At 37.6% G+C, this 25,701-nt stretch overlaps 1 protein-coding gene across 2 annotated transcripts in view; it reads left to right on the forward strand.

Moving 5' to 3' along the window:
• marchf9 (membrane associated ring-CH-type finger 9) overlaps window positions 1–25,092 on the forward strand; it is a 97,800-nt gene extending 72,708 nt beyond the window's left edge. Inside the window, exons 3-5 of one of the 2 annotated variants that reach the window (XM_012956375.3) lie at window positions 5,611–5,766; window positions 11,542–11,734; window positions 23,909–25,092. In XM_012956375.3, the coding sequence (XP_012811829.1) occupies window positions 5,611–5,766; window positions 11,542–11,734; window positions 23,909–24,237 (678 nt within the window). In that variant the 3' untranslated portion in view covers window positions 24,238–25,092. 2 annotated transcript variants of the gene reach the window in all.
• Window positions 25,093–25,701: the final 609 nt, after the last annotated feature.

Consider the following 25,701-nt stretch of genomic DNA (forward strand, 5'->3'; position numbering starts at 1 on the left):
GCGGAAAATTTGTGAAACGCCGAAAATGTTGCACATCAAAAAAAAAATTGTCGCCCACGACAATTCTTTTCACGCACGACAATTCTTTTGGACACGCGACAAAATTTTTAATCTGTTTCGCTAAACAATCCGCCAATGGGGAAACGCGGAAATTTGCCGCAAATCCATGCCTGGTGAAACATTTCGCCCATCACTACTAAAAACACATTTAAACATTAAAAAAAAATAGGTTTCTGATTTTGATGCTGTTTTTGTGTGAGACAATTTTGAAAAGGTAGAGGTTTCAGTGCGACAGTTCATTGTGGAAATGAGTTTAGTGAATGTGCTTCCTAGTAAATGTCCTAAAATTATTTAATGTAGGTTTGATATCTTGGAAGGGTAATGAATTTGATGGAATGTAGGAGAGCAATAGCAGAGCATGTATACAGGTATGGGACCTGTTATCCAGAATGCTCAGGACCTGGGGTTTTTTGGATAAGGGATCTTTCCATAATTTGGATCTCCATACCTTAAGTCTACTAATAATTATAATAAAATAATTTAAACATTAAATAAAAACAACAGGATTGTTTTGGCTCCAATAAGGATTTATTATATCTTAGTTGGGATCAAGTACAAGGTACTGTGTTATTATTATAGAGAAAAAGGAAATCATTTTTAAAGTTAGAATTATTTGCTTATAATGGAATCTATGGGAGATGGTCTTTCTGTAATTTGGAACTTTCTGGATAACAGGTTTCCGCATAACGGATTACATACCTGTACTTTTATTCCTCCAATGCCAATAGTTGTGCATTCTGAGCTTCGCAGCTTTGTCAACAAGCATGGCTGTTTTAATCACCTTCTTTTGTCTGTTACATTCCTCTTTGTATGTCTGATTGCTAGCCCCCTAAAAGCCCCATTGTGCACTGGGTTACCTTAACCATCGGGTGCCACATTCTGCCTTCATAACTGACTACCTCCTGATAATGCAAAGGGAGGATTGGAGCAATAACCTTGATGTATGTGGGAATATGTATGGATACAGTTGTGTACTATATTGACTATACAGTACGTACACAAAATTGTTAGGGTAATTTCTCCCCTTTTAATTATACAAAAAATAATTGGCATTCACTTTCTAAGAAAAAAATAATATGTAGGTTTGGTTGCCATTCATTTGACAAAAAGGTAATAATATACTTCATTCTGACCTTATATCTGTAGGCAGGGTATAAAATCAGCAGGTTATTAAAAGTACAGTTGGAAAGCCATACAGCAGAAAGAGAGCATCTTTTTAAGAATAGGCTGAATGCTGAAAGCTTACCCAGAATCAAATGCTGAAAGCTTTACCCAGAATCAAACGCCATGCCAGCCTATGTACAAAAGTAGAAAATGTATAGAATGCTCATTAGTGGGATAGTGGTGCAGCTGCTTCTCCGCAGGGACTAAGTAGCAGGGTCCGGTCCTTCCCCAAGTGCATATTTGTGTGATGTGCAGCTGGAGCCCAATCCCCAATTAAGCACAAACCTTACCTAGCGCCTATGCTCTGCGGAGACAAAAGGCATATCTGCAGATACATATTCTTATTCAACTGAATCCTAACTATTTCATCAAGTGCACAGGCTAAAATAAGGAACATTTATTCACAATCTGCAGGATAAATAGAGAAAGTTGTACCAATCTGAAATAGCTATATTTACCTGTAGGATACATATTGCATGAACTCCACAAGTATATTTAAAGGCAAAACATTTCCAGATATATTGCATGGTTAACAAATTTAATCCAAAAGAGGAGCAATTAATTCACTTGAAGGCTAAGCCCTCAAAATTGTGCGGGTTAAGTGAGGCTAATGCCAGACGAGGCGTAGGGCGAATATTTTTGGCAAGCGGAGTTTGAAAGTCTCACGTTTTTATGCGTATTTTACCTACATGTGCCTGCACCTGAGCTAGGAACTAGAACAATGGTGTATCTCTTTCTCTCTCTCTCTCTCTCTCTCTCTCTCTTTCTCTCTCTCTCTCTCTATATATATATATGTATTCAGGTATGGAATTTGGTTTCTGGAAACCCATTATCCAGAAAGCTCAGAATTAGGGGAAGGTCATCTTCCATAGACTCAATTTAATTCAAATGATTCACTTATTTCCTTTTTCTCTGTAATTGTACTTGATCCAAATTAAGATGCAATTAATCCTTATAGGAGGCAAAACAATCCTATTGGGTTTATTGAATGTTTAAATTATTTTTTAGAAGACTAATGATATGGAGATCCAAATCATGGATAAGATGAACCCTTATCCAGAAAACTCCAGGTGCCAAGCATCCTGGATTACAGGTCCCATACCTGTACAGCAGATATTAAACATAAAGAACCAGAGTGAGTCTTGAACTGGTTATGATCGATTGATAGTAAAGTAACATAAAATAAGATCTTTGTTCACAAATTTTATTATAGCCAATGGAAACTATTCCCTGATGTGTGTGCAACACAAATTGTAATATGAAACATTAATGGATAGGTGGTATGCGACATCAAGTGGCCATACCTGATGCCATTCCAGCCAGAAACAATATACTATATATATATACATACATACATGCATACAAACTTTATCTTAAAGGATAAAAGATTATTTCTTTAGTACAGATGTTGTTTAAAATAACTTTAATTTGCCATTGTTGCTAGTTATGAAACTGTCCTTGGATTAGTGAATGAAGAGAAGAAGAAACATGCATAGGTACACAACCTAACTTCATTATGCTTTATGCTACATATCTTCTCACTTAAGGACACTGGCAGCTGCTGTATATTGAGCATTTGTACACCTAAAACTGAATTGTGTTTGAGGTCACACACATTACAAATCATTCAAGTCCAAAGGAACTTCTTCTTGGGTAGATTTTAGAGTTGGTTTTGAGAACCATGCCATGATAGCAATACTTTGTCTAAGGAACAAGGCATATGGCAGGGCACCCCCTGACTAGTACTTTTCTGATGTACACTATGTTCCTCTGTCATTTAATGATAGAGAGACATGGTCCTAGTTAAACAAAAGGACTTCACTTAGTGATTTGAAGTAATGTTTTTTAGACTTTAGTTCTGTGCAATCTTGAAAGTGAAAGAGGGTGCTGGGATATATGATTACATTTGGCACTAAAGAAAAAAAAATATTTCTGTTTTCAAACAGTATTTGTTTTTTTACTTATTTATTTAAAGCATGGGTAAGGGTTGGGTCTGTAAAGTTGTAAAGCATGGGTAAGGGTTGGGTCTGTAAAGTTGTAAAGCATGGGGTAAGGGTCGGGTCTGTAAAGTTGTAAAGAATGGGGTAAGGGTCGGGTCTGTAAAGTTGTTAATAATGGGTAAGTGTTGGGTCTGTAAAGTTGTAAAGCATGGGTAAGGGTTGGGTCTGTAAAGTTGTAAAGAATGGGGTAAGGGTTGGGTCTGTAAAGTTGTAAAGCATGGGGTAAGGGTTGGGTCTGTAAAGTTGTAAAGCATGGGGTAAGGGTTGGGTCTGTAAAGTTGTAAAGCATGGGGTAAGGGTTGGGTCTGTAAAGTTGTAAAGCATGGGGTAAGGGTTGGGTCTGTAAAGTTGTAAAGCATGGGGTAAGGGTTGGGTCTGTAAAGTTGTAAAGCATGGGTAAGGGTTGGGTCTGTAAAGTTGTAAAGCATGGGGTAAGGGTTGGGTCTGTAAAGTTGTAAAGCATGGGTAAGGGTTGGGTCTGTAAAGTTGTAAAGCATGGGGTAAGGGTTGGGTCTGTAAAGTTGTAAAGCATGGGGTAAGGGTTGGGTCTGTAAAGTTGTAAAGCATGGGGTAAGGGTTGGGCCTCTGAAGATGACTGAATTTTTTTTAAATATATCATAACATGTCATTGCATGATATATATTATTTTGTCTTATATGTATTTTCCCAGTGCTTTTACATTAGCTATATCATCCCTATGTTCCTCTATGAGGGGAATGCCATATTGGTGCAGCAGTACCGCCATATGTTTGTCAAGGTGCAGTAACCCATAGCAACCAATAATGTGTTTTGTTTTAAACAGGTGACCAGTAAATGCTACCTGCTGATTGCTTGCTATGGGTTACTGTTCCTGGGCAAACAAGCATTTTGTCACATTACCCCAGTAGTCCATTAGCATTAGAAGCTGTAACTGACAGGCTGAGAAGGGGCAGTCAGGTTTGCAAAATAGTCATGTTTAGTAACAATTACTCACAAAAACATCCCTATCAGCAAAAAAACAATCAACATGACTTATAGGTAATGTACATTGAATGTTTGTTTTATACAAGAGTACTACATTTTAATGGAGCACTGGAATTAAATCAGATTGCCATGTATGAAAAGACATAACAATGGCTGAACCATAGGCATAGACATAGGTCAATCACATGTAGCTACTCTATTTATATTGTTTATACTGTACATCTGTGTACTTTTAAACAAGAACTGTTGAATAGTGCCTTAAATAAGTGTCTTTTTGAATGTGGTTGGTGTTTTAGGAAACATTAGTGGCTGTTTATTATTGCTGAAAGCACTAAAAAGACAGGTATCCAATTCTTAACATTTCTGTCCTATGAAGATCAAAATAAAAATTATTGGTTGCTGCTATCATTGAACAGACAGTAATGCAGAACCAAAGGACAAGTTGCTTTCACGTGAAGAAAGAACACTTGAGTAATGACAGGTCTTCCTTACCGTATTCCTTACCAACATTAACTGAAGATTTTTTTTTATGTATTCTGTTTTACCAGCCAGCAGGAAGAATTCAGACTCAGTTTATCATAACCTTTCTCTATTACTGTCCATAGCGGAGAGAAGAACATATAAGTCTTTCTGGCCGCTGTCATTTAGACATATGTTAAAGGACCTGTAAACACCCCACAAAAAATTTAATCAGTGAACAGCCTATTACAAATCTTTAAATAGATGCCACTCTGGTAAGGTTAATAGTAAGGCTGCAGCATCCCATTAACCACTTTGGATTTCTTCTCCTCCTCTAACCTACTTGACCCTCCCTTAGGAATTGGCTCTTGGCTTACTGAGCGTGCTCAGTTCTTCCCAACTCGGATTACTAAACAGTCTAGCAGCCAGTGAGATGGCAATGCTGGTTTTCATAGAAACTCTGCTCTAGCTGTGCACTGTGCTGGAGAAACATGTTTTTTCTCCTGACAACCTTTCCTGAGCTCAGTTTAACCATTACAGTGCTCGGTCCAAGCAGAACTTTTTATCAAAGTTCTGCCTGTGTAAGCCTGCATTCTTCATTGCGTGAACTTTACAGCACACGTGCCATTCGCAGATGTAAATATCAGAGGGTAAAAGAACGTCGGGTGAAAGCTGCTATTTGTTTTAGGAAAATGTGATGATGCAGGCAAACAGAGGAGATATATGCAGTACAAATGAGTTTGACAAATGATGAACTTAAATACATGGTAGGAATATGTAGGGTTTACACATTTAATTTCATTAATAAAGAACAGAATAGTAGAAATATATGTTTAAATCTATTGTAATAGCTTTTGTTGCTGTGTTTTCTTTGGTTGTTTGTTATTCTTTAAGCAGTTATGCATTACCAAAAGCATTTTTAATTAGGTGTGCTTCCTAAAAATATATATTTCTCTCCCCTTAGGGTGAACTGTTGAGCCCATGTCGCTGTGACGGTTCAGTACGCTGCACACATCAGCCCTGCCTAATACGCTGGATAAGTGAGAGAGGATCCTGGAGCTGTGAATTGTGTTATTTCAAATACCATGTTCTAGCCATTAGTACTAAGAACCCCCTCCAGGTAAGTCAACAGTGACACTTTTTAGTGGTATAGAATCACTTGCGTGCGTGATGCTATTTTTATGACATGCCCTGTTTCATAAGCATTTAAGACGCCATTGTACAACTAACTTCAAATGCTGAATATAGCTTCTGATTTAGTGGAATTCTGTGACTATTTCTGTTTGGCAAAGCATCGGGGAAATAAAAGTATGGGTATCTTCAGCATGCCTATGAACATTTTCTGTAAAATGCAAATTAAATGCATACAGTTTATTTGTTACTACGTATCATACTACACTATATAACACTAGGAAATATTAAAAAGCTCAGAGTTCATTGGGTAGTGTCTGTTGGAATACAAATGATACTCACATGAAGTCATGTGTTCTGAGACTGTGTAAAGCCTAATACCTGTATCTAAGCAGCCCCTCCACCAGGTTGGGATGTCAGAGAGCCATAAACTGTATTACAAGATTATTAGTAAGACAGTAGTAGTACAGGTATAGGATCTATTATCCTGAATGCTTGGGAACTGGGGTTTTTCTGATCTGGTTCTGGATCTTTCTGTGATTTGGATCACCATACCTTGTGTGTTGAAAATCATTTAAACATAAATAAACCCAATATGAATGTTTTGCAACCAATATGGATTTGTGCAGCTTAGTTACCATCAAGTACAAGGTATGATATTACTTTTCTGCAAACCGAGAAAGTTCCAAATGACAGAAAGGCCGTATCAGAGTCTATTTTAAGAAACTAATTACATTTTTTAAGAATGAGTTTCTCTGTAATAATAAAATAGTTCATGTACTTGTAAACTGCATGAATCCATATTGATGGCAAAACAGTCCTATTGGGTTTCTGGATCCAAGTTATGGAAGGATCACTTTTCCATAAAATGCCAGGTCTCAGTCATTCTGCATAATAAAACCTATACCTATACTGTTTTATTATTACAAAGAAAAAGGACATCTTTAAAAAAAATAGAATTATTTACTTAAAATGCCTATAGAAGATGACCTTTCCATAAGCATAAACCTGTTATAGTTTAAACCAGTATATTTTATTATTGCAAAATATAATCAACAAACACTCACTTAAAAAACATACTATTTCGAAAGCTTGCCAGCCAACACAGATTGGCTACAAAACTCTAGAGACTATGGTTTTCACCTTTGTCAGTATTATTTATTGGTGAATTTTCTAGGAGGGTGGGTCAGTGATGTTACTGGGGTAGGGACTGTGGCATCATAGAAATGGTAAATGGGATTTGTATGTGGTGGGAACAGGGTTGGGGTGGATTTAGGGTATATATATATATGGGCCGGGAGGTATGGAAAGGGGAGGTAGTGGGATGGATGGGGAACTACAAATTTCCATAGATAAGAAACAACAGATGCAGAATAGGGCTTACTGATTTTATTTGTAACATTTTTCAGTCAACATACAGTATATTAACACAGATTTTGCAAAAGGAGGAAGGGTGAAGATGCAGACTCTCTTTGGATTCCAGACCAGGTGCTGAAAATACAACTATTTAGTTATTAAATAAACAGGCTGTCAAAATTAATTTCCGCAAAAAAAAATTCTCTCAACATACTGTTAGGGTACTTTATAATTACCAAGAATAAATTGCTGTTTGATAAGTTTCCTACAAGAGGGTCAGCAGTGAACAGCTCAATAACCTTTTCAAGCTAATTTCATCTAAAATAAACAGAGATTTCAAAAACTATGATGATCTCAGATTTTTTTTAGATAATTTTAGATCTGGAGTTGGAATCTTCCTGCCAGGAAATAGTTTAGAGGGAATTTTCAAAGAAGACTCAAAGTCAACCAAAGTCCTTCATAAGCAGTGATGCTTTGGGAGTAAATTTAATCAAAGAGCGAAGAGACTGTTCCACACAAAAGAATACTCCAAAAGCCTATGCAAGTTAAAAGGGTTGTTGAGATCTCTTCTGGGGAATTTTGTGCTGAATTGGCTCTTCACCGTTTGAAAAATATACCCTGTGGTAACTCTTGGTTGCTACGATAAAAATATGCCTTGAGGAAAGACAAATTCATACTACGGCAATAGAATATTTTCATTAATTGAAATGGAGCTCCTGCTTCAACAAGCAAGAATATGAAAGAAAACTGCAAGCCTCCTGCCGCTGGCAGCTGCAAGATTTTTGATTAAAGCAATAGTAGTTTGAGGTGGTTGGTATAGAAAGCATACATCTCATGGCCAGTAAAATCCATGTATGAAGATTAAAAGAATCCAGTAGCAACTAGAGTAAGAAATCCAACACATTCTTAGATATTTCCCCTTCTTTCTGCATCCTGGATGGAATATTCTCAGCCCCATGCTAAGCCACATTCTCTGAGACAAGGTACATGCCATTTTCTAACATTTCCTAAAATCCCTGGTTGAGTAATTCCCCAAAAAGGAGCAAGCAGGCCTAAAATGATTTGTTCCTGTTCTGCCTAAGGTAAACCTTATCGACCGGTCCTTAGTGATTTAAGAGCCTGTCATAGAAAGAGATAAGGGGTGAATAAAGGAAGCGAATGGTACTGGCGTTAAATAATTATAGTACATCATTTCTTGAATCAGAACCAGGATTATCTCAGTTAAAATGTTCTAAGACTGTGAGTCAGCTGACATCTGAAACATTTTACTGTGTTCATTCTGTAGCCAAAGTGCATGCTATGTATTCAACTGCTGACTCACCGTCTACCAATGTCTGTTCCATTAAAAGACTCAAGAGTCAATCTTTGAAAACAAAAAGAAAAACAACAACATAATTCTTAGCTATACCCGCAAAGAAAAATTATTTTGCATGATAGGTTGAGGTCTCTCTGTTGTGCTGAGAAGTGCTGTAAACGTGATAAGGTAAGGTAAGGCAACAAATGGGAGCGGAACATCACCAGCGATTGGAATGCTGCATGTTGGGTAATAAATTCTGGTATTCTGATACTGTCTATCCCTACTGCCACTATGCTTTTCCATCCAACTCTATGCTCTGCGGTGCCCCAGTGTTTGGGGGCTTTAGGCATTCAACCTTCTTTATACCTGCCAGAAAAGCCAATTCCATTAGCCATTCATATGATGTGATGCCTGTGTCACAGATTTATTTCTGTTAACATATTATATCGAAATGGTATAAAAAGCTGTGAAAACAGCACGTATTATATTTTATATACACTTTGGCCAGTAATAGATATAAGAACTTTTTGCTACATATAATGGTCTTCCTGATCTATATATAATAATAATACCTGTAATGTCATTTGTAGGCCTTCTGATTGGCAATATTATTGTAAGAAAAGGGTGCTGGTTACCCATTCCTGAAAAGATTTCAATTTTCACACTCATTCAATCTGTATTACTGTCTTCTCTTGTCTTTGCCCTCTCTTTTTCATTATTTTCTCTCTTTTCATCTTCTCAACATACAGTAACTGCACTCTTATATGCACTCTTCTATTTTTTTATACCATATTTTTTTTTTCATATCTTTTTATTTAGTTTCCAATTTTCACACTTTCATCTCAGTATCTTTAAATTCTTTTATTTATTCTGCTGCAGCCTGCTATTAAGTCCCTCTTCCGACCTCTTCTCTTTCTGCTGCTATTCTGTTCTATTTTCCCTCTACTCCTTGTCTAGTATCCTCTCTTCTCCCTCTTTCAGGACAAATTCACTAACAAGGAAAGAGCTTGTTTCATTTTTTCCCCAAATAAATAATTAAGAATGGGTTGAAAGACCTTCCAATTATTCAAACATTTTAAATTGTCAAATAAGCGAAAATTACTATTTTAGCAAATATTCCTACCCAGTGACCTGTATGATCTGTGAGAATATTTCTGTTCAATTTCTGATCAATTGGAAGGAAATTATGGAGTTGCTTACCTCTGCCGCTACCCTTGGAATTTGTATTTGTTCCAGAGTTAATACCTTCTGTAATGGTTTGTTCTGTCATTTGTAATTGCATGGTTATGGTTTATTAACTCCACTGGGGGAGCAGTGTTTTGTACGTTACATCATCTTTATTGCTATAAATTGAAGAGGCTAAGACATGATTTGTTTCAGAAAGTTTTTTGTGCACAGGGTTCAAGAACAAAGCAAATGAGTGTTATTCATTCATTAAAAGCCTGATAATTCCATATCATATAATTTTAACTTGTTCAAAGGGAAAACAGCAATGGCCCATTTGTCTCAGTGCGATGCCGTAGTTGACAGACTGATTTTGTAGGTGAATTAGCAAACACAAAAGCTTTTTACACTTAGCTGAGTAGCTTAATCACTGAAAGTTTATTTCCAATGGGAAGCGAACTCACAAAATGACGAATTAAAAAAAAAAGCTTTGTTATTTATGTTAACCGTTAGAGATACATGAGGATATCTGAGGCATATAAATATGGGATAACAACAACATTTAGGCCACATTGTTATTAAATGGTACAAATGTGTTTTATAGTGTTTCATGGGGCAGAAATAGTAGTTCTTTATTGATGAATTCTGCAATATATTTCCTTCATTGGAACCCATGGGTCAAATCTTTGCATGTTGTCTAGGCACTGTTGGGGTTAAACACATCCCTCCAGTGCGTGACAGAGAAATAAAGACTATTCACACCTCTCTACGCTCTGCTAATGTGGGAATTTGCCAGTGCAAAAGCTCAATATATTTGTTTTCTCTTCTGCAGTGCCTTTCTGAAAATAATTGGTCTACAAACAGGGAAACTGTATTTTTTTCTCCTATGCATAATAACTTTCTTAACGAAATGTACAATTTGTGGCAAGCATGGCCCAGAAATATTTACCTCAAATTCCAAAAGGTTATCCAGCTGAGATCCACCTAATCAACTAGATTATAGTCATGCCAGCACATAGCACCAAAAAACATGCTTTCATACTATATATATTATCTTATATCTGAAAACATTTAGTAGTCATTATATTGGTGCTTTAGTTTCATTCATCAGTTGGTATCAGGTTAATTCTAATTTTTAATTCTAATTTAGATCTAATTTGTGCACACGCTTTCTAATGGTAGACTCATGCACTTTGACATCAGTAATAGTGAGATATACCCTTAGGTCCTGTGATTACATTTTGGGGTTCTTAGACACTTTTTTCAGCATTTTGCATTTTGCTCCCAGGCTAAACTTCCTAGTCTGGGCAAACTGGCAGCTGTTTGAAATCTTCTCCACTTGTAGATGATCTTCCAGACAGAGGAACCAAACAAAACATCTGAGGTTAAGGGCTCTGGCACACGGGGAGATTAGTCGCCCGCGACAAATCTCCCTGTTTGCGGGTGACTAATCTCCCCGAGTTGCCATCAGTTGCCATCCCACCGGCAAAAATGTAAGTCACCGGTGGGATGGCTCACACGGCGGCGCGATTTCGGCAAATCGCCGAAAATGCCTCGCGAGGCAACTTCGGCGATTCGCCGAAATAGCCTGTGCAGTGTGTGCCATCCCACCAGCGACTTACATTTTCGCCAGTGGGATGGCAATTCGGGGAGATTAGTCGCCCGCCAACAGGGAGATTTGTCGCGGGCGACTAATCTCCCCGTGTGCCATATTTATGTGCCCGTGTGCTAAAACAAAACAGGATCCTCCAAGATCCTTTCTGACAATGCACCTGATCTGGTGCACGTAATTTTAGTTACTTTTTCCTCATGTGCATTTATATTTTTCATTTGGAAACCTGAAAATCATCAGACACAGTATACTTGTTGCATATGTGTTGCTATAATTTTGCCAGTCTTTTTTCAATCTATAATGTTCTGATATATTATTTTCCTTTTTTCTTGCAGTGGCAAGCTATATCCTTGACTGTGATCGAGAAGGTCCAGATCGCAGCTATAATCCTGGGCTCCCTTTTCCTTATAGCTAGCATCTCCTGGTTAATTTGGTCCTCCCTCAGTCCTTCAGCAAAATGGCAGAGACAGGATTTACTTTTTCAAATCTGCTATGGGATGTATGGCTTCATGGACATTGTCTGTATAGGTGAGAAGAACAAATTCCACAAACCACATTAGTCTTGGTGAGGGCTTTCCTTTAATTGGTTGGGAATGATATTATAGTTTTTTAAGGAAATAATTTTTTGCCATTCATCACATTATATTGAATTGTTATGTACATGATAATGCCACATTGGTTAAGTCATAAAAATATAATATAAAAACTATTGCATTTTAACTTTTACAATAACAAATGTACATGGTGGTGTTCCCTTCTCCAGGCTATTTGATACCTCTAGTTCTTGAAAATCTGTATCTTCAAAATATCACTGACCCTTTAATTATGGATGGTACTTGCTTATTAAAGTTACAAAGAAGAAATTGCTGTATTAAAGAGTAATTTTCTGTTTGAGTCTTAAGGTGGCCATACACTATATGATCTGCTCATTAGGCAAAGTCCCAAACAAGCAAATCTTTCTCTAGATATGGCCACTTAAGGTGGGCAATATTTAGTTAATTCGATTGTTTGGCCCTAGGGGAGGTCAGGGAGGCCCATGGGAGGGCCCCATACACAGATGCGCAGGTAAGTTGCCAAATCGTTCTAAAGGACCCAAATCAGCAGCTTAAATCTGTTCGTCTGTGGCCACCTTTATGTAACTGAGCCACAGACCAACTAGAAATGAAATATCTCCCTGAAGGGGAAGAATGGATCATTTTGCTATACCCCCCTTGTTGCCCATATACCTGTGTACACCCATTTATTCACTGGACCCTAGTTTTCTACTAAAGGATATGGTAGATTTTTCCTTAGGGTAGTGTGTTGGTCAACATCTTGATTATGTATAATTTGAATTGGTGTCTGTCAGACCTTCTGCAAAGCTTAGGGGATATTGTATTCAGCAGAAACCAGCTAATAGCTGTGTTAATAAAGCTAATTCACTGGCTTCAGAGCAATTTTAGTGATTGGCAGTGGGCATTTTCCACCCAGTTGGTGAGCTAGTATAAAAGCATGATTAAGGAGAGGAAGATTACCTCTTTTTTAAATTAATTTGCTTGTCTAGTTTAAGGCTGGTCCATAAATGAGTCCATACTAATTGTATTTCTAAGGCATTCATTCATTCATGTGTTGCAGCCCATAAATGAGCATAGAGAGGATGAGCTTATTTTTAAGATGTATTCTGCATATACGGCATATTGGGTGGTTTATCCATGGTTTATTTCTATCCAGCAGTTAAAGGAAAAGTAACACTGAAAATTGAAAACTGATAAAGGAGCAGCATCCACTATGCGACGATCGATTGATCGAGCCTAGCCTGACTCCTTCCTACAGAAAGAAGGCTAGGCTAGATCAATTGATTGTTGCATAGTGGATGCTGCTCCTTCCTTTGCCGTATCGCCTTACCTTATTTCAATTGACCGGAAGTCAAGTTTTAACAGGTAGTTTGTAATAAAGCATTCAAAATACTAAATGGTTTGCAGGATAGGGCAGTTATTGGGTCAGGGTAGAATAGATTTTTTACTTTAAAATTCTTAGTGTTACTTTTCCTTTAAGTTTGATGAGATATATTTTTGCAGTGCCAAGTCCATGTTGACTTCCAAATATGTTATCTCAGTAACTTCTGTATATATAGGGTCGCAAAACTAGTTGGTGACTTACAATATTCTCATGATTTAGAGCAAGGAGTTTGTATGTTCTCTCCATACCTGCATGGGTTTGCTCCGGCTACTCCGGATTCTGACCATAGTGTCTGTGAGTATAATAGGGACCTCAGATTGTAAACTTCTTTGGAGCAGGGACTGATGTGAATTATGTATAATCTCTGTAAAGCAGTGACTGTGGAAATATGTCATCACTATGTAAATAACAGTAAATAACTAAATAGGGGGTACATTATTCTCTATATACCTTTAAATGGTTGTTGGTCATCACTTGTTCAGTGATGTGCCTTGTGTCACAACTCATTAAAGCATATTTATTATAACATATCCCCACTGTAAAAAAAACCAAAACCCTCATCAGTATTTATAATATAAATGGCCTGATGCCTTTATATGGTTGTAGAACATATCAGGTGGGGCATCTAAAACCTGCATTTTGTATTAATGAACGGAATACTAAATGTTTCACATATCTAAGTATGGATACCAGATATTTTTCTATAAATGTTCAGAGAACCATAAAACATGGAGCCTTTGTTATGTGCCTTTGAATGCAGCACATCACAGTGACATAGTTTCACAGTGGGGACCTAAATGCTTAGAGTGTTACAACACAACATCATTTTCAAGTGATACGTGAACCTGTTTCCAGGCCCAGGGGTGGTTCTTGTATTCCATATACAGCATTAGTCCATGTTTTTTTTTACCACTGAGATTTTCTTCCAGAAAGTTGTGGAGATAGAATGCAGACAAATTATAGAATGTGGCCATGTCCCCAGCACCACCTACAATGAAAACAAATTAACAATAGCCCATAGGGCCCTCAACTGTGGCTCCAATAAGAATTCAGATGGAGCTATGGGAAGCCAGAGACTGAGAGGGGTGGTGAATCCTTACTTCTAGTTATACAAATTGTTTTGCCTTGTGTATGAAATGTTAAGATACTATATTGTACTTGATGTTACATAAGCTAGCTATTGATCCTTGTTGATGGCAAAACAATAATACTTTTTAAATGCTTTCAGGCATGGTGCTCCACTTATGGAAAACCCAAGCATATCTGACAACAGATCTTATACCTGTAATATAAGAAATAGATAACAACAAATTGCATATAACCTGTAAATGTACTGGCCTTCCATAATACTTTAAAAAACTGAGAGTTTTATTTGTTTTCAATTCTAACAAGTCGCCGGTTCACTTAATAAGCAGGTGTCATAGACATTTGTCTTGGGAATTCCTACCCGGCAAAAGTGCATTTGTCATAATAAAATATTGTCGGCTGTGGATAAAGATAAATGGACAAGTTGTGATTGTTCTGATGCTATAAATACCTATCAGTTTTACACATATGACTGCCCACGAAAATCTCTGGAAAATTGCATGTTGCAAGTTTAGTTTTTGATATGTGAAATCTTAGGCAGCCTAAACTGCAGAACATTGCACACTGACGTTACTGGATTAAGACCGCTACAATTACCTGGTGATTGTTGGATTCTGGGACACAAGGTGCTATATTTAGCCTGAAGCAATTACATACTGTTTCCATGTAACTGAAAACACTGGCACATTTACATTTAAAATCAACTGGAATTTAATGGAAAACCCATATGATTTATTTAATATTCACACCTGTTGTCTATCAGTATTAGAATATATTGCATAGTGCAAAAAACTATACATAAGAAATGAAACTTTATCATAAAAATGATGAGATGAAAAATGCACTGGACAATAAACTAAATGAAAATAAATACTTTTACATGCCAAAGACCAATAAACCTAAAAACATAGCTGTAGGTGCCCAGAAAACCATGTTTAAAGGCCAGACCTAAGCACCCAGGCTGCACAGATGGGTTTCAGCCAAAAGTTTAAACGAAACAAAGTATTATATTTAATTGATCTGAAAATGAGCAGTAGATTGAAGAATAGAATTGAGAGAATTGACCACAAGGAAACAAAGAGCTAGAACCTGTATTATATATTATTAAATGTATTATTTATTATTATCGCAGCAATTGTGCTCCCTGCACTAGAAGAGCCGAATGTCCGGTATAAAACCAGGAAATCAGCTCTTAAAGGCTTTTTGCCGCCCTGCTAACTTATGGGGCGCTGCTGCCTGAGACGAGTTTCTCGACTTACCTCATGGCAGCAGCACCAATGCTCAAGGCTACAAAAAACATTATGAAAAAACAATAGGATTGTATTGCTTCATTAAAAAAAGAATTGTTTGTTTAAAGAGGTTGTTCATCTTTAACTTTTAGTATATTATCTAATGGATAATTTAAAGCAACTTTTCAATAGTCCTTATTTTTTATAGTTTTTAAATTATTTGCCTTCTTCTGACTCTTTCCAGCTTACAAATGAGGGGTCACTGACCCCAGCAACCAAATAACCTATTGCTCTGTGAGGCTACAGTTTTATTGTTATTGTTACTCTTTCCATTCAACCCTTCCTTTCATATTCCAGTCTCTCATTCAAATCACTGCCTGGTTGCTTGGGCAACTTGGACCCTAGCAATCAAAAAGCTGCTGCAATTCCAGACTAAAGAGCTTCTACATAAATAACTAAATAATTCAAAAACTACAAATAATAAAAAATGAAAACCAATTGCAAATTGCCCCAGAATATCACTCTCTAAAAGTTAACAACCCCTTTAAATAGGATTTGGAGGATGGTGATCCCTTATTTGAGAGCTGTCTGGGTTCTTGCAGAACCCGCTAAGCTTTTTTCTGTGCTCTTGATGTGTTTCCTGGTTATTGACTCTTATTTGGATTCCATATTATGCTGTTTGTTGCATGTTGTGACCTTTGCCAAACCTTTAGATTTGGCAAGTTTGATATCTTCCCTGACCTCTGCCAGTTAATCATATTTTGTGGTCTGCCAGCTGCCCTGAGCTTTTGTCTAGACTCTGGTTTATGCCTTGCCTCCCACTTTGCTGTTATGTACTGGTGTCCTACGTAGTACTGGATCTCTGTAGGTGCTTTCATCAAAAAGCTTGGGCCCCCAATGGTGCCTGCAGGGACAACTTGGGTGGTTGAGTTTTCACACAGTGTGAGTGTAGAATTGTCGCAGTGGATTCGTTAAAAAGGCTTCTATTTCCAAAGCTGTGAGTAAAGGTGCAGTTGGTGCTCATTAATGTTTCAGGAAATATTAAGTATTCTGTATAGAGATGGCTCAGAAAACCATGCTTGGGTGGATAGGATAGAGAACAACATGACATCTCTTAATCTCCCCCCTTCACACCCTAAGAAAAAAAAAGGGTAGATAATTGTTAGCCCCATAACAGAAATGTACCTGAAGTTTTTCATTAAAACATAAAATACAGTTCTTGTTCAACTGGCAGTTTTCAGCTTCTACTTAATTCTTCTATGTGCCCATCCATGTTTCATTTGCCCAGAATCCAAAGCAGCCAGTGATTCACCAGTCAGAATGTAGTCTGCTAATGAGCAGTGATTCTCACAGAGAAGCCAACCATGAGCCTGCTGGGAATCTCTGCCTGATTCCATTCAGTCCAGTTTAAAGATGTGGGTTCTTTCAATACAGCCCACATCCTATAAACTTTATAGTGCCAGATCTGAAGTGATGGAATAAACTGTGCCTGTTATACTGCAGATATCCAATCCATTCTGCTATAAATAGATACGATGAAAAATCATTCATTTTATTTTCAGCAACATTTATGGTCTGCTATTTCCCATTAAAGCAGCACAATTCCCAGCAAGCTATAGGTCTGCCAAGCTACATATCCAATAACTGGGACACATGAACAGGATTTATATGGTATGCTGTTCAGTCAGTGTAGAAGATATTGCAAAGCAGTTTTGCTGCCATTTGTGTGTCTAATCTTTTGACATTTACAAATCTCACCAATATTTATATTGTGTATTTATACAGATTTGACAGTACCCTGCCTTTCACTGAAGGTACTGCTTAACAGATAAAATTAGTTGTGGATATGGCTAAATAGCAATCCAGAGTGAGTCAGCCCTTATATATGGAAGAGAAAACCCTTATCTTTTTTATTGCTTTCTATGCAGCCCATATTTCACCCTCTACTGCTTTCATGCATTTGTTCTCTATAAAGTTGTCAGCTGCAACTACCACAGCTCACAAACTTCATTTATTATGTATGTAGGCATTTGTGGTTTTATATAGACCCAATGAGTCAGCAGCACTTTCTATATTCTCCAAGAGTTATATACAGGTATATGATCTATTCCCTGGAAACCCATTATACAAAAATCACCAAATTACAGCAACACTGTTTCTCATAGTGTCCTATTTAAACAAACAATACTTTTTTATTGATTTCCCTTTAGTTGTCTTAAAAGAAAGCTACTCCCCCCCCCCCCCCCCAAATGAACAGTTAACCAACAGACAGTTTATATTATATTACGAGGCCTATTAAAGAATCTTACCAATCTGGAATATATATTTCAGTAAATATTGCCCTTGTACATATTTTACCTTGAGCCACCATTTTGTTATGGTCTGTTTTCTCCCTCAGAGATCACCAGACAGGAAATAATGCAGCTCTAACTGTAACAGGAATAAATGCCCATTAATTGGCTCATGTGACCCAACATTTATGTGTGCTTTTGGCAATTTTCTATTTAGGATTACCCAATGGCACACACTACTAAAAACTGAAAGGAAGCTATTTTCATAGGCCATGGTCCCCCCAGAATTCTGTCCCAGAGGGGTTTTGAAATGTGCGGAGGTCGAGAAACTGCCAGCTTCAGTAGCAAAAGTTAACTTCTACTAAACCTTTCCATAAATCTTAAAGGAACAGTTCAGGGTAAAAATTAAACTGCGCAAAATAAGAAATGTTTTCAATATAGTTAGTTAGGCAAAAATGTGATCTATAAGGGCTGGTGTGGCAGATGTATAACTTTATAGCCAGAACACTACTTCCCCCCCCCCCCCCCTAAAGTCACTGGCTAAGCAGGAAGAGTTCTGGCTGTTCTGTTAGACATCTGCCCACTCCAGTTCTTATAGATTACATGGGACATGGGACACATGGGAGCTCTGTGAACATACAGTTCAGAATGAAATGCAAACTAACTGAACAGTTATATCCCATATGCCCCCCCCCCCCTCAAGTCACTGATTGGTTACTGACTGCTAACAGCTTCCTTGTGTAAAGAAAAAAAAACATTTTGCACTTTTTGCTGAGGTTCACAGTAAGGCTTATGTTTTTATATATATACACACTGAAGATCTGGTTGCACTAAATATGACTGTTTCTGAGTCATAAGTTATTACTACCACGAATGCTGTGATTAAAGAGAAATTTCAAATACTATCTCTGTTTTTTTCCATAAAGCAGCATTTTTCTCCAGAGTTCCAATGTTGTTGTAGTCACAGGGGGCCGTGCTTCCACTTTATTTCTGACGACACATTGGCCCTATTTTTTAGGAAACACTGGAGCTACCTGTTAATAAAATCTGACCCCAACTTCTACATGAAAAGAAACTGAAGAGAGACAAAACGCTGAAGAGACACTTGATTATTTTAGAAACATTACATCATTTATTGATTATATTTAGAAAGTTTCATATTTCCCTGAGATAAAGCTAATATTACATTTACATTTGAATGATAAGTCCTGCCAACTTTGGTGTGATCTTATGGATGTGTCACAGGGGGCAATAGTGTTTTTGAGTGTATGGCATAGCAAAACATTGCATTTTATCAAGGGGCTTGGGAAAAAATGAACTGTGAGTGGGTGCCAGTATAGAAGTACTGAGATGTGCTGCTTGAAAGAGGGTTTCTGGAGAGACATCATTTATAAGCATTCACTATGTAATATAAGAACGATGTCTTCAGTAGCAAGCACAGCATTAATAGAAGCTTGGTAGATCTAACCCTATAAAGTAAGGGAGTAAAGAGCATTGAGCTTTTTCTCAATTATTACAAAATTCAATACAGAGTCAGTAGAGTGATTTCAATAATATGATAATAATCATAAACACTGCTGAAACAATGTCCCTCTCTATGCCAACTGCACTTGCTATGGGGGCTCCTTGCCAGATGGACCTCTAAAGCAGGTCAGCATCACGTTGCTTAGACCAGGGATCCTCAAACTACGTCCCGCGGGCCAGATCTGGCCCCCCAAGTTAATTTCCCCAGCCCTTGCTGCGACCATACCCCTGCCTACTAACTGTATGCTTCATTGCGGTGACGTGAAGCGAGGACGCAGCAGGGAGCAGGAGGACACAGCAGGGCGTGGGCCGTAGGTCGAGGACGCAGCAAGATAGGGGGAACAGGCAGTGGGCCGTAGTTTGAGGACGCAGCAAGGAGCGGGGAGCAGGCAGCGGGCTGTAGTTTGAGGACACAGCAGGGAGCTGGAGTGGGATGTAGTAGAGGAGGGGATGGTGCGTAGTTTGAGGACTATAGTCCGGCCCCCCAACAGTTTGAGGGACCATGAACTGGCCCCCTGTTTACAAAGTTTGAGGACCCCCTAGCTTAGACTGACACTGGTGTGATCACAACAGTGATGGAAGCATAAATAACCTTCTTTGTAAGGCAGTGATGGGTTATGATTGTCCATAGCACCAAAGACCGCATGGTGGTTTGACCATTTTATGTGCCACTGTACCAATAACCAGAACAAGGTACAGTAGCTGGAGATTAGTCTGTTCAGAGTTCAGGCTGATCTTACATTTAAATAGCCTTTTTCAATCAAAATGTCAACTCTGTTGTAGTTACACTTAATACGCTATAGTAATAATAAAATGTCAAAGAACAACAAAAAAAATGTTATTAAAGCCACTATATGGTATGAATGAAGTTGTGATATATGGCTGGAAAGCAATTTTCTGGTTAGCCGATTACTCCATTACTGCATGAAATTTTAATTAAGCAACCACTGTCCTATGTGAGCTGTGACTTCATTTCCAAACACAAGGGGAGCTTCTGCTTGCAAGGGATATATCTGCAGTTTATTTGTGGTAAATCCAGTTTACATATAGTTTTAAAGGGAAAATACCCACCTTTTTGACATAAGCTTATCCAGTGCAACCTGTCCTTAAAAATAAACAAAATTGTATTTTTTTATACAGACATATCTAATTTCACAAATTGAAATGAAACCACAATAATCTGCCCCTGGCTTGTAGGAACTAATTTCCAACCCCCCTTAGGCTCACAGAGTTATTCAACCCCTTTTCTTATCTTGTTCCATTGTGAAATGGTAGAATCTGGGATTCTGAGAGAGTCTGAGCACCACCCACTATAGAAAAGAGGGGGAATTCAAGTGCCAGACTATTACTTTACAGTGGAACAAGGTATGGGAGGAGCTGTATGAGCCTAACAGGGGTTGGGAAATGGTTCCTATGAGCCAGAGGCAAATTATTGTGGCATCATGGTTCTCTTTCAGTCTGTAAATTCAGGTTTGTCTGTGTAAAAAAAGAAATATACATTAGTTTTGGGAACCTTTTTTAAAATACACCTGCCTGAATAAGCTTATGTAAAAATAGAAGGGTCTTTTTCCCTTTAAGAAAAACAAAGTCAAAGATGTTAAATATAAATTCACTTAATTTTTCAGTTTATTATAAGGCTTATTATTCTTTTCAATTGGTACCTACAGAATCAGACAGTGAAAGAAAAATGTACTAATGAATTTAAGAAAGGTTCAGCCACATATAAATACAGTAGGCTTTATAATCCTTTTCAGACATGTACTGTGGTTATTTGTTCATTTTGTACTCACTGAGTTGCCATTGTTAGCCTTACAGTTTCACCAACAAAAGATCTGTACTCCAGGTCTTCAAACAGCACTTCACATTGAAATATAATCTGTAAAGGTTTGGGATTTAGAACTCAAAGTCACATTTCTTGAACACTTTAATGTATCTGTCATTATTATGTTTGCAGAAAAATACCATTGCTAGGATTTGTAGCAATAGCTATAATACCACTGGTTGGGTTTATATTTGGACAAAAACAAAAGCTGATTATTATGACTGTAGTTCTTTTGCGAATGATTCTTTCCATTGTTTCCATCAAATTTTGAAATTACAATGGTTTTTAAAATCATGCAGTATATAGATATAGAGTTAGATTTTGGCTCTGTATTATCCTATAATGATTTATCTGTCAGGGCACTCTTATGGCTGGTAAGTGAGGACTGAGGAGGAAGTAGGTACCGTAGAACAGTAGGATTGACAAGGCTGGAACAGTCGGGGTAGGCAGGCAAAGCTGGAGAGTAAGGTGCAAAGGTTGTGGTCAAAGTCCAGGCCAGTTCAGGACAGGCTAAGTTCAAAAATGAATAGAAGAAGCCAACACAAGCACAATAATGGCAGTGTGAACAAACAGAAATGAGGCAGGAATACATACAATCTGGCAAAGGTATTAGTAACAGTGGGGATTTCAGTCTTTTATATTCACAACATTCACAGCATGTCAGTCCCAACATGAGCGCTATAATGTCACAGCACTGGCATGATGCTGGCATTAACCTACATATCTGGTGCAGTGTAAGATGTATTAGAACAGCATATCTTGGGTAATCTTTCTCTAGTGTGTCCTCAAAAACAGAAGCTTTTTATAGAACATTAGTAAATGAGCTTACTATTTCTCAACCAAATTCTTGTTTTTTTTATGTTGTAATGTGGTTAATATCTACCCAGCAGTTAAAAAAAGCAGTTAAAAATAAAAAGGAACCATAAGCAGCCAGTTCCTTCTCATAGCTGCATAGAGTTGCAATGCCAATTAAAAATTCAGTAATGGATTTTATATGAAATGAGAAGCAAATGTGGAGCACAGTAACAGCACAATATGGAGCACAGTAACAGCACAATGTGGAGCACAATAACAGCACAATGTAGGGCACAATAACAGCACAATGTAGGGCACAATAACAGCACAACGTGGAGCACAATAACAGCACAATATGGAGCACAGTAACAGCACAATAACAGCACAATATGGAGCACAGTAACAGCACAATGTGAAGCACAATAACAGCACAATGTGAAGCACAATAACCGCACAATGGGGAGAACAATAACAGCACAATATGGAGCACAATAACAGCACAATGTAGGGCACAATAACAGAAAGCACATGGTAACCACATCAGTGACAGGAGCCTTAGGTTGCAATGACTCACTTATAACCATTGTCCTAGAATCACATTAATTGATGTACGGAAGTCTTCAGTTAATCGGACATTGCTTTTATCTATTTATTTCTACTGCCATTGTAACCAACAGCCAAATTAGACAGTGTGTTTTTTTTGGTGTGTTTGGGTCTTTTTTCTTTGCAGCAATACCCAGAAGGGCACAACAGAATTTAGGTTACATCAGCCTTTCGTATCAATGAGACTTGCTTGTACTGTGGTAGCCAAATAACCAGACCCGCTGTATTTACATGCAGTATTTACTGACGGTCATTTTTCATTGTTGCAGTATGTGCTAGGAATTCATTTCAGTGTAGTCACATGTGCAGACAGACTGTGGAAATATATGCTGGGGTCAGTTTACTGTATAATAAACGCTGAAAAGCTGAGGATGACACTGTGTCAGTATATGTTGTGGGTCAGTGACTCTGTATGGAAATATGTGCACATAGGTATGTATGTCAGTGCCAATATCTGTGCTGGGGTTCATGGTCATTGCTCTGTGTGTTCTTTTAGTCAATATTAGTGTATTAATATATACATACTGTCAGAACCGTTAGGGTTGACAATACAGTATCAGGAGCATTTGTCACCAGTTTCCTAGAAATTAGAAAATTAAAGCAAAAATCTATTAAGTTGCCATGAGAGACTGCACTAGTGCAATTCATAACCCATGACAGTAATCCAACCCCTCCATTTCCATCCTAACTGATTTGATTTGGTGTATATGGGGGATGCTTTTTTGTGAGTATGTGACTACAGGGGTCATTTACTTTAATTCCAGAACCAAGTGCAGGAACACTAAAAACACACCCCTTATTGGTCATTTAAAAATATTCTGAGACAAAATACAATCTGTCTTAATTTTTTAGTTTGGAGTCTCAGCAGCTATCTGGTTGCTAGGGTTTGAATTACCTTAGCAACCAGGGAGTGGGTTGAATAAGAGACTGGTTTATGAAGAGAAAAGGACCTGAATAGAAGGAGAAGGAATAAAAGATAACAATAACAATAAAATTGAACCTCACAAAGCAATAGTTTTTTGGCTGCTGTGATCCCCGTTTGGAAGCTGGCAAGACTCAGAAGAATAAGGCAAATAATTTAAAACCTATAAAAAAATAACTAATTCTAATTGAAAAGTTGCTTAGACTTAGACATTCTTTAAAATTTTAAAAGGTAACTTAAAGGTGAACTAACCCTTTAATGATCTACGAAAGCAACTAAATGATTAACAAAAGAACATTAATTAACAGGAATTTGCAATTTACATTTGTGGTGCATGATGTTATCCTGAGCTTAGAACTGTAATCCTTAGTGAAGAGCAAACATATAGGAATAAAGAAACAATTTATGGTCAGTCAGAATAATAAATACATCTCCCTCTTTTCCAGACCTTTCATAATAATCCGTTTTATCTCCCTTGTTTCTGTGAACCAGGTTTAATTATCCACGAAGGATCATCAGTATATCGGATCTTCAAGAGGTGGCAGGCTGTTAATCAGCAATGGAAAGTTCTGAACTATGACAAAACCAAGGACCTTGGAGAACCTTTGGGTGGGACTTCAAAGCTGGGGGGAAGAAACTCACGGACGAACCATTCCTCTCACAATGACAGAGGACCTGGTCGGAGCCAGCGAGTTAGGACTATTTTGAACCATCACTGTGGTTATACGATTCTGCACATCCTTAGCCACCTGAGGCCTAATGAACATCGAAGTAGCTCCAACTCCAACAGAGAGGTGGTGATGAGAGTGACAACAGTATGAGCAACTTTTTGTTGGAATCATTTAGAGAATGGGCTCGCTGTTATCCTCGACACTTTACTTCTGATAACAGTTTGTTGTCAAAGGGGGGAAAGAGCTTTGCTTTGATGTGGAACACAAGCGAAATGCGTTTCTTTTACCCAGTGAGCAGGCATTCTAATGCATTCTGGTCAACCTTCTTCTTATACCAAAAGCCCTGTTATTTTTTTTGTTTCTTTTTTTAGAAGTTGGGCCTTTTGTCAGCTAGTGCTGCCCCGTGCTATTTTTCAATTACAAAACCGCCCAACCTCAAGAAAAGCTGAAAATGTACGGCTCCTTCAAGCATTGTAATTGTTCCCAAGAAATCCCACTTGAACCATTACTTTTTTGAATATGTTGAAAGCACAAGCCAGCGGTTTAACAGCAAAAATCACAGGAACAAAGTCTTAACATTTTTACCTCAGATTTACCAAACACAGCAGCACCACAAAAACACAAGTGATAGCAAATCAAACTTGAAAACGGTAAATAAAATGATTTTCCAACAAGTCCATCCTGCCAGAATTGCAGAACCTGAATGGTAATCATATGTGTGGGGAAAAAAAAGACAATGCTATGGTTAAGAAATTTCTAAGCGATGAATAGGTGCAATAAAACATATTTTTACGGCAAAATGGGATCTTTGCAATAAGACGCTTGTACTTTTCCCCTGATTTTACATTTTTCGCATGAGTAAATGTAATTTTTTCCCCCCTCTTTTCTCCCTGCGGGAGGATAAAGAAAAATATTTATATGCAAATAGTCTCCAACTACATTTCTTTCTTTTCTTTCTATTTACATACTGGGATGTGAAATTAAAGCATCAGGATTTCCCTATAACATCTTGTATTCCCGTATGGTGTCACTTCACAGAGCAAGAGCAACACATGCGATCTGACACAACTGCACACACTCAGGGGTACTTGTACTGAAATACTCTCAGATGTACAACAGGTTCTAGGTTACTGTCAGTCTTCCACGTGTTAAAGCCAAACTCACCTTGCACTTCATTTTAAAAGGGAAGTTAAGTTCATTATAATTCTCTAAGTTATGAAGGAGGCATACTGCAGATAGTCTGGCAGAATTTTAAAGGGGAAGTTAAGTTCATCATAATTATCTTAATTATAAAGGAGGCATAGTGCAGATATTCTGGCAGGATTAGAATTATTTGCCTTTGTGTCCTGCCTTTAGTTGTGAGTTTAAAATGGTTTATTCTGTGGCTATATTACTATATTATTATTATTGTTATTTATATATATATATATATATAATATTTTAGACGTCAACTACTGTCAAACTATTGCATTTTGGTCCAGTGCTGCTCTAGACACCGGACTACTGACTACTCATATATATATATACACACACACGCTAGTGTTTCTGCTCATTGTTCATCTGTGAATACAGAATGTTTGTACACAGTATCACAATATGTTATTAGAACAATTA

Source organism: Xenopus tropicalis, chromosome 2, assembly GCF_000004195.4.
Source record: "Xenopus tropicalis strain Nigerian chromosome 2, UCB_Xtro_10.0, whole genome shotgun sequence".
Taxonomy (NCBI): Eukaryota; Metazoa; Chordata; class Amphibia; order Anura; family Pipidae; genus Xenopus; species Xenopus tropicalis.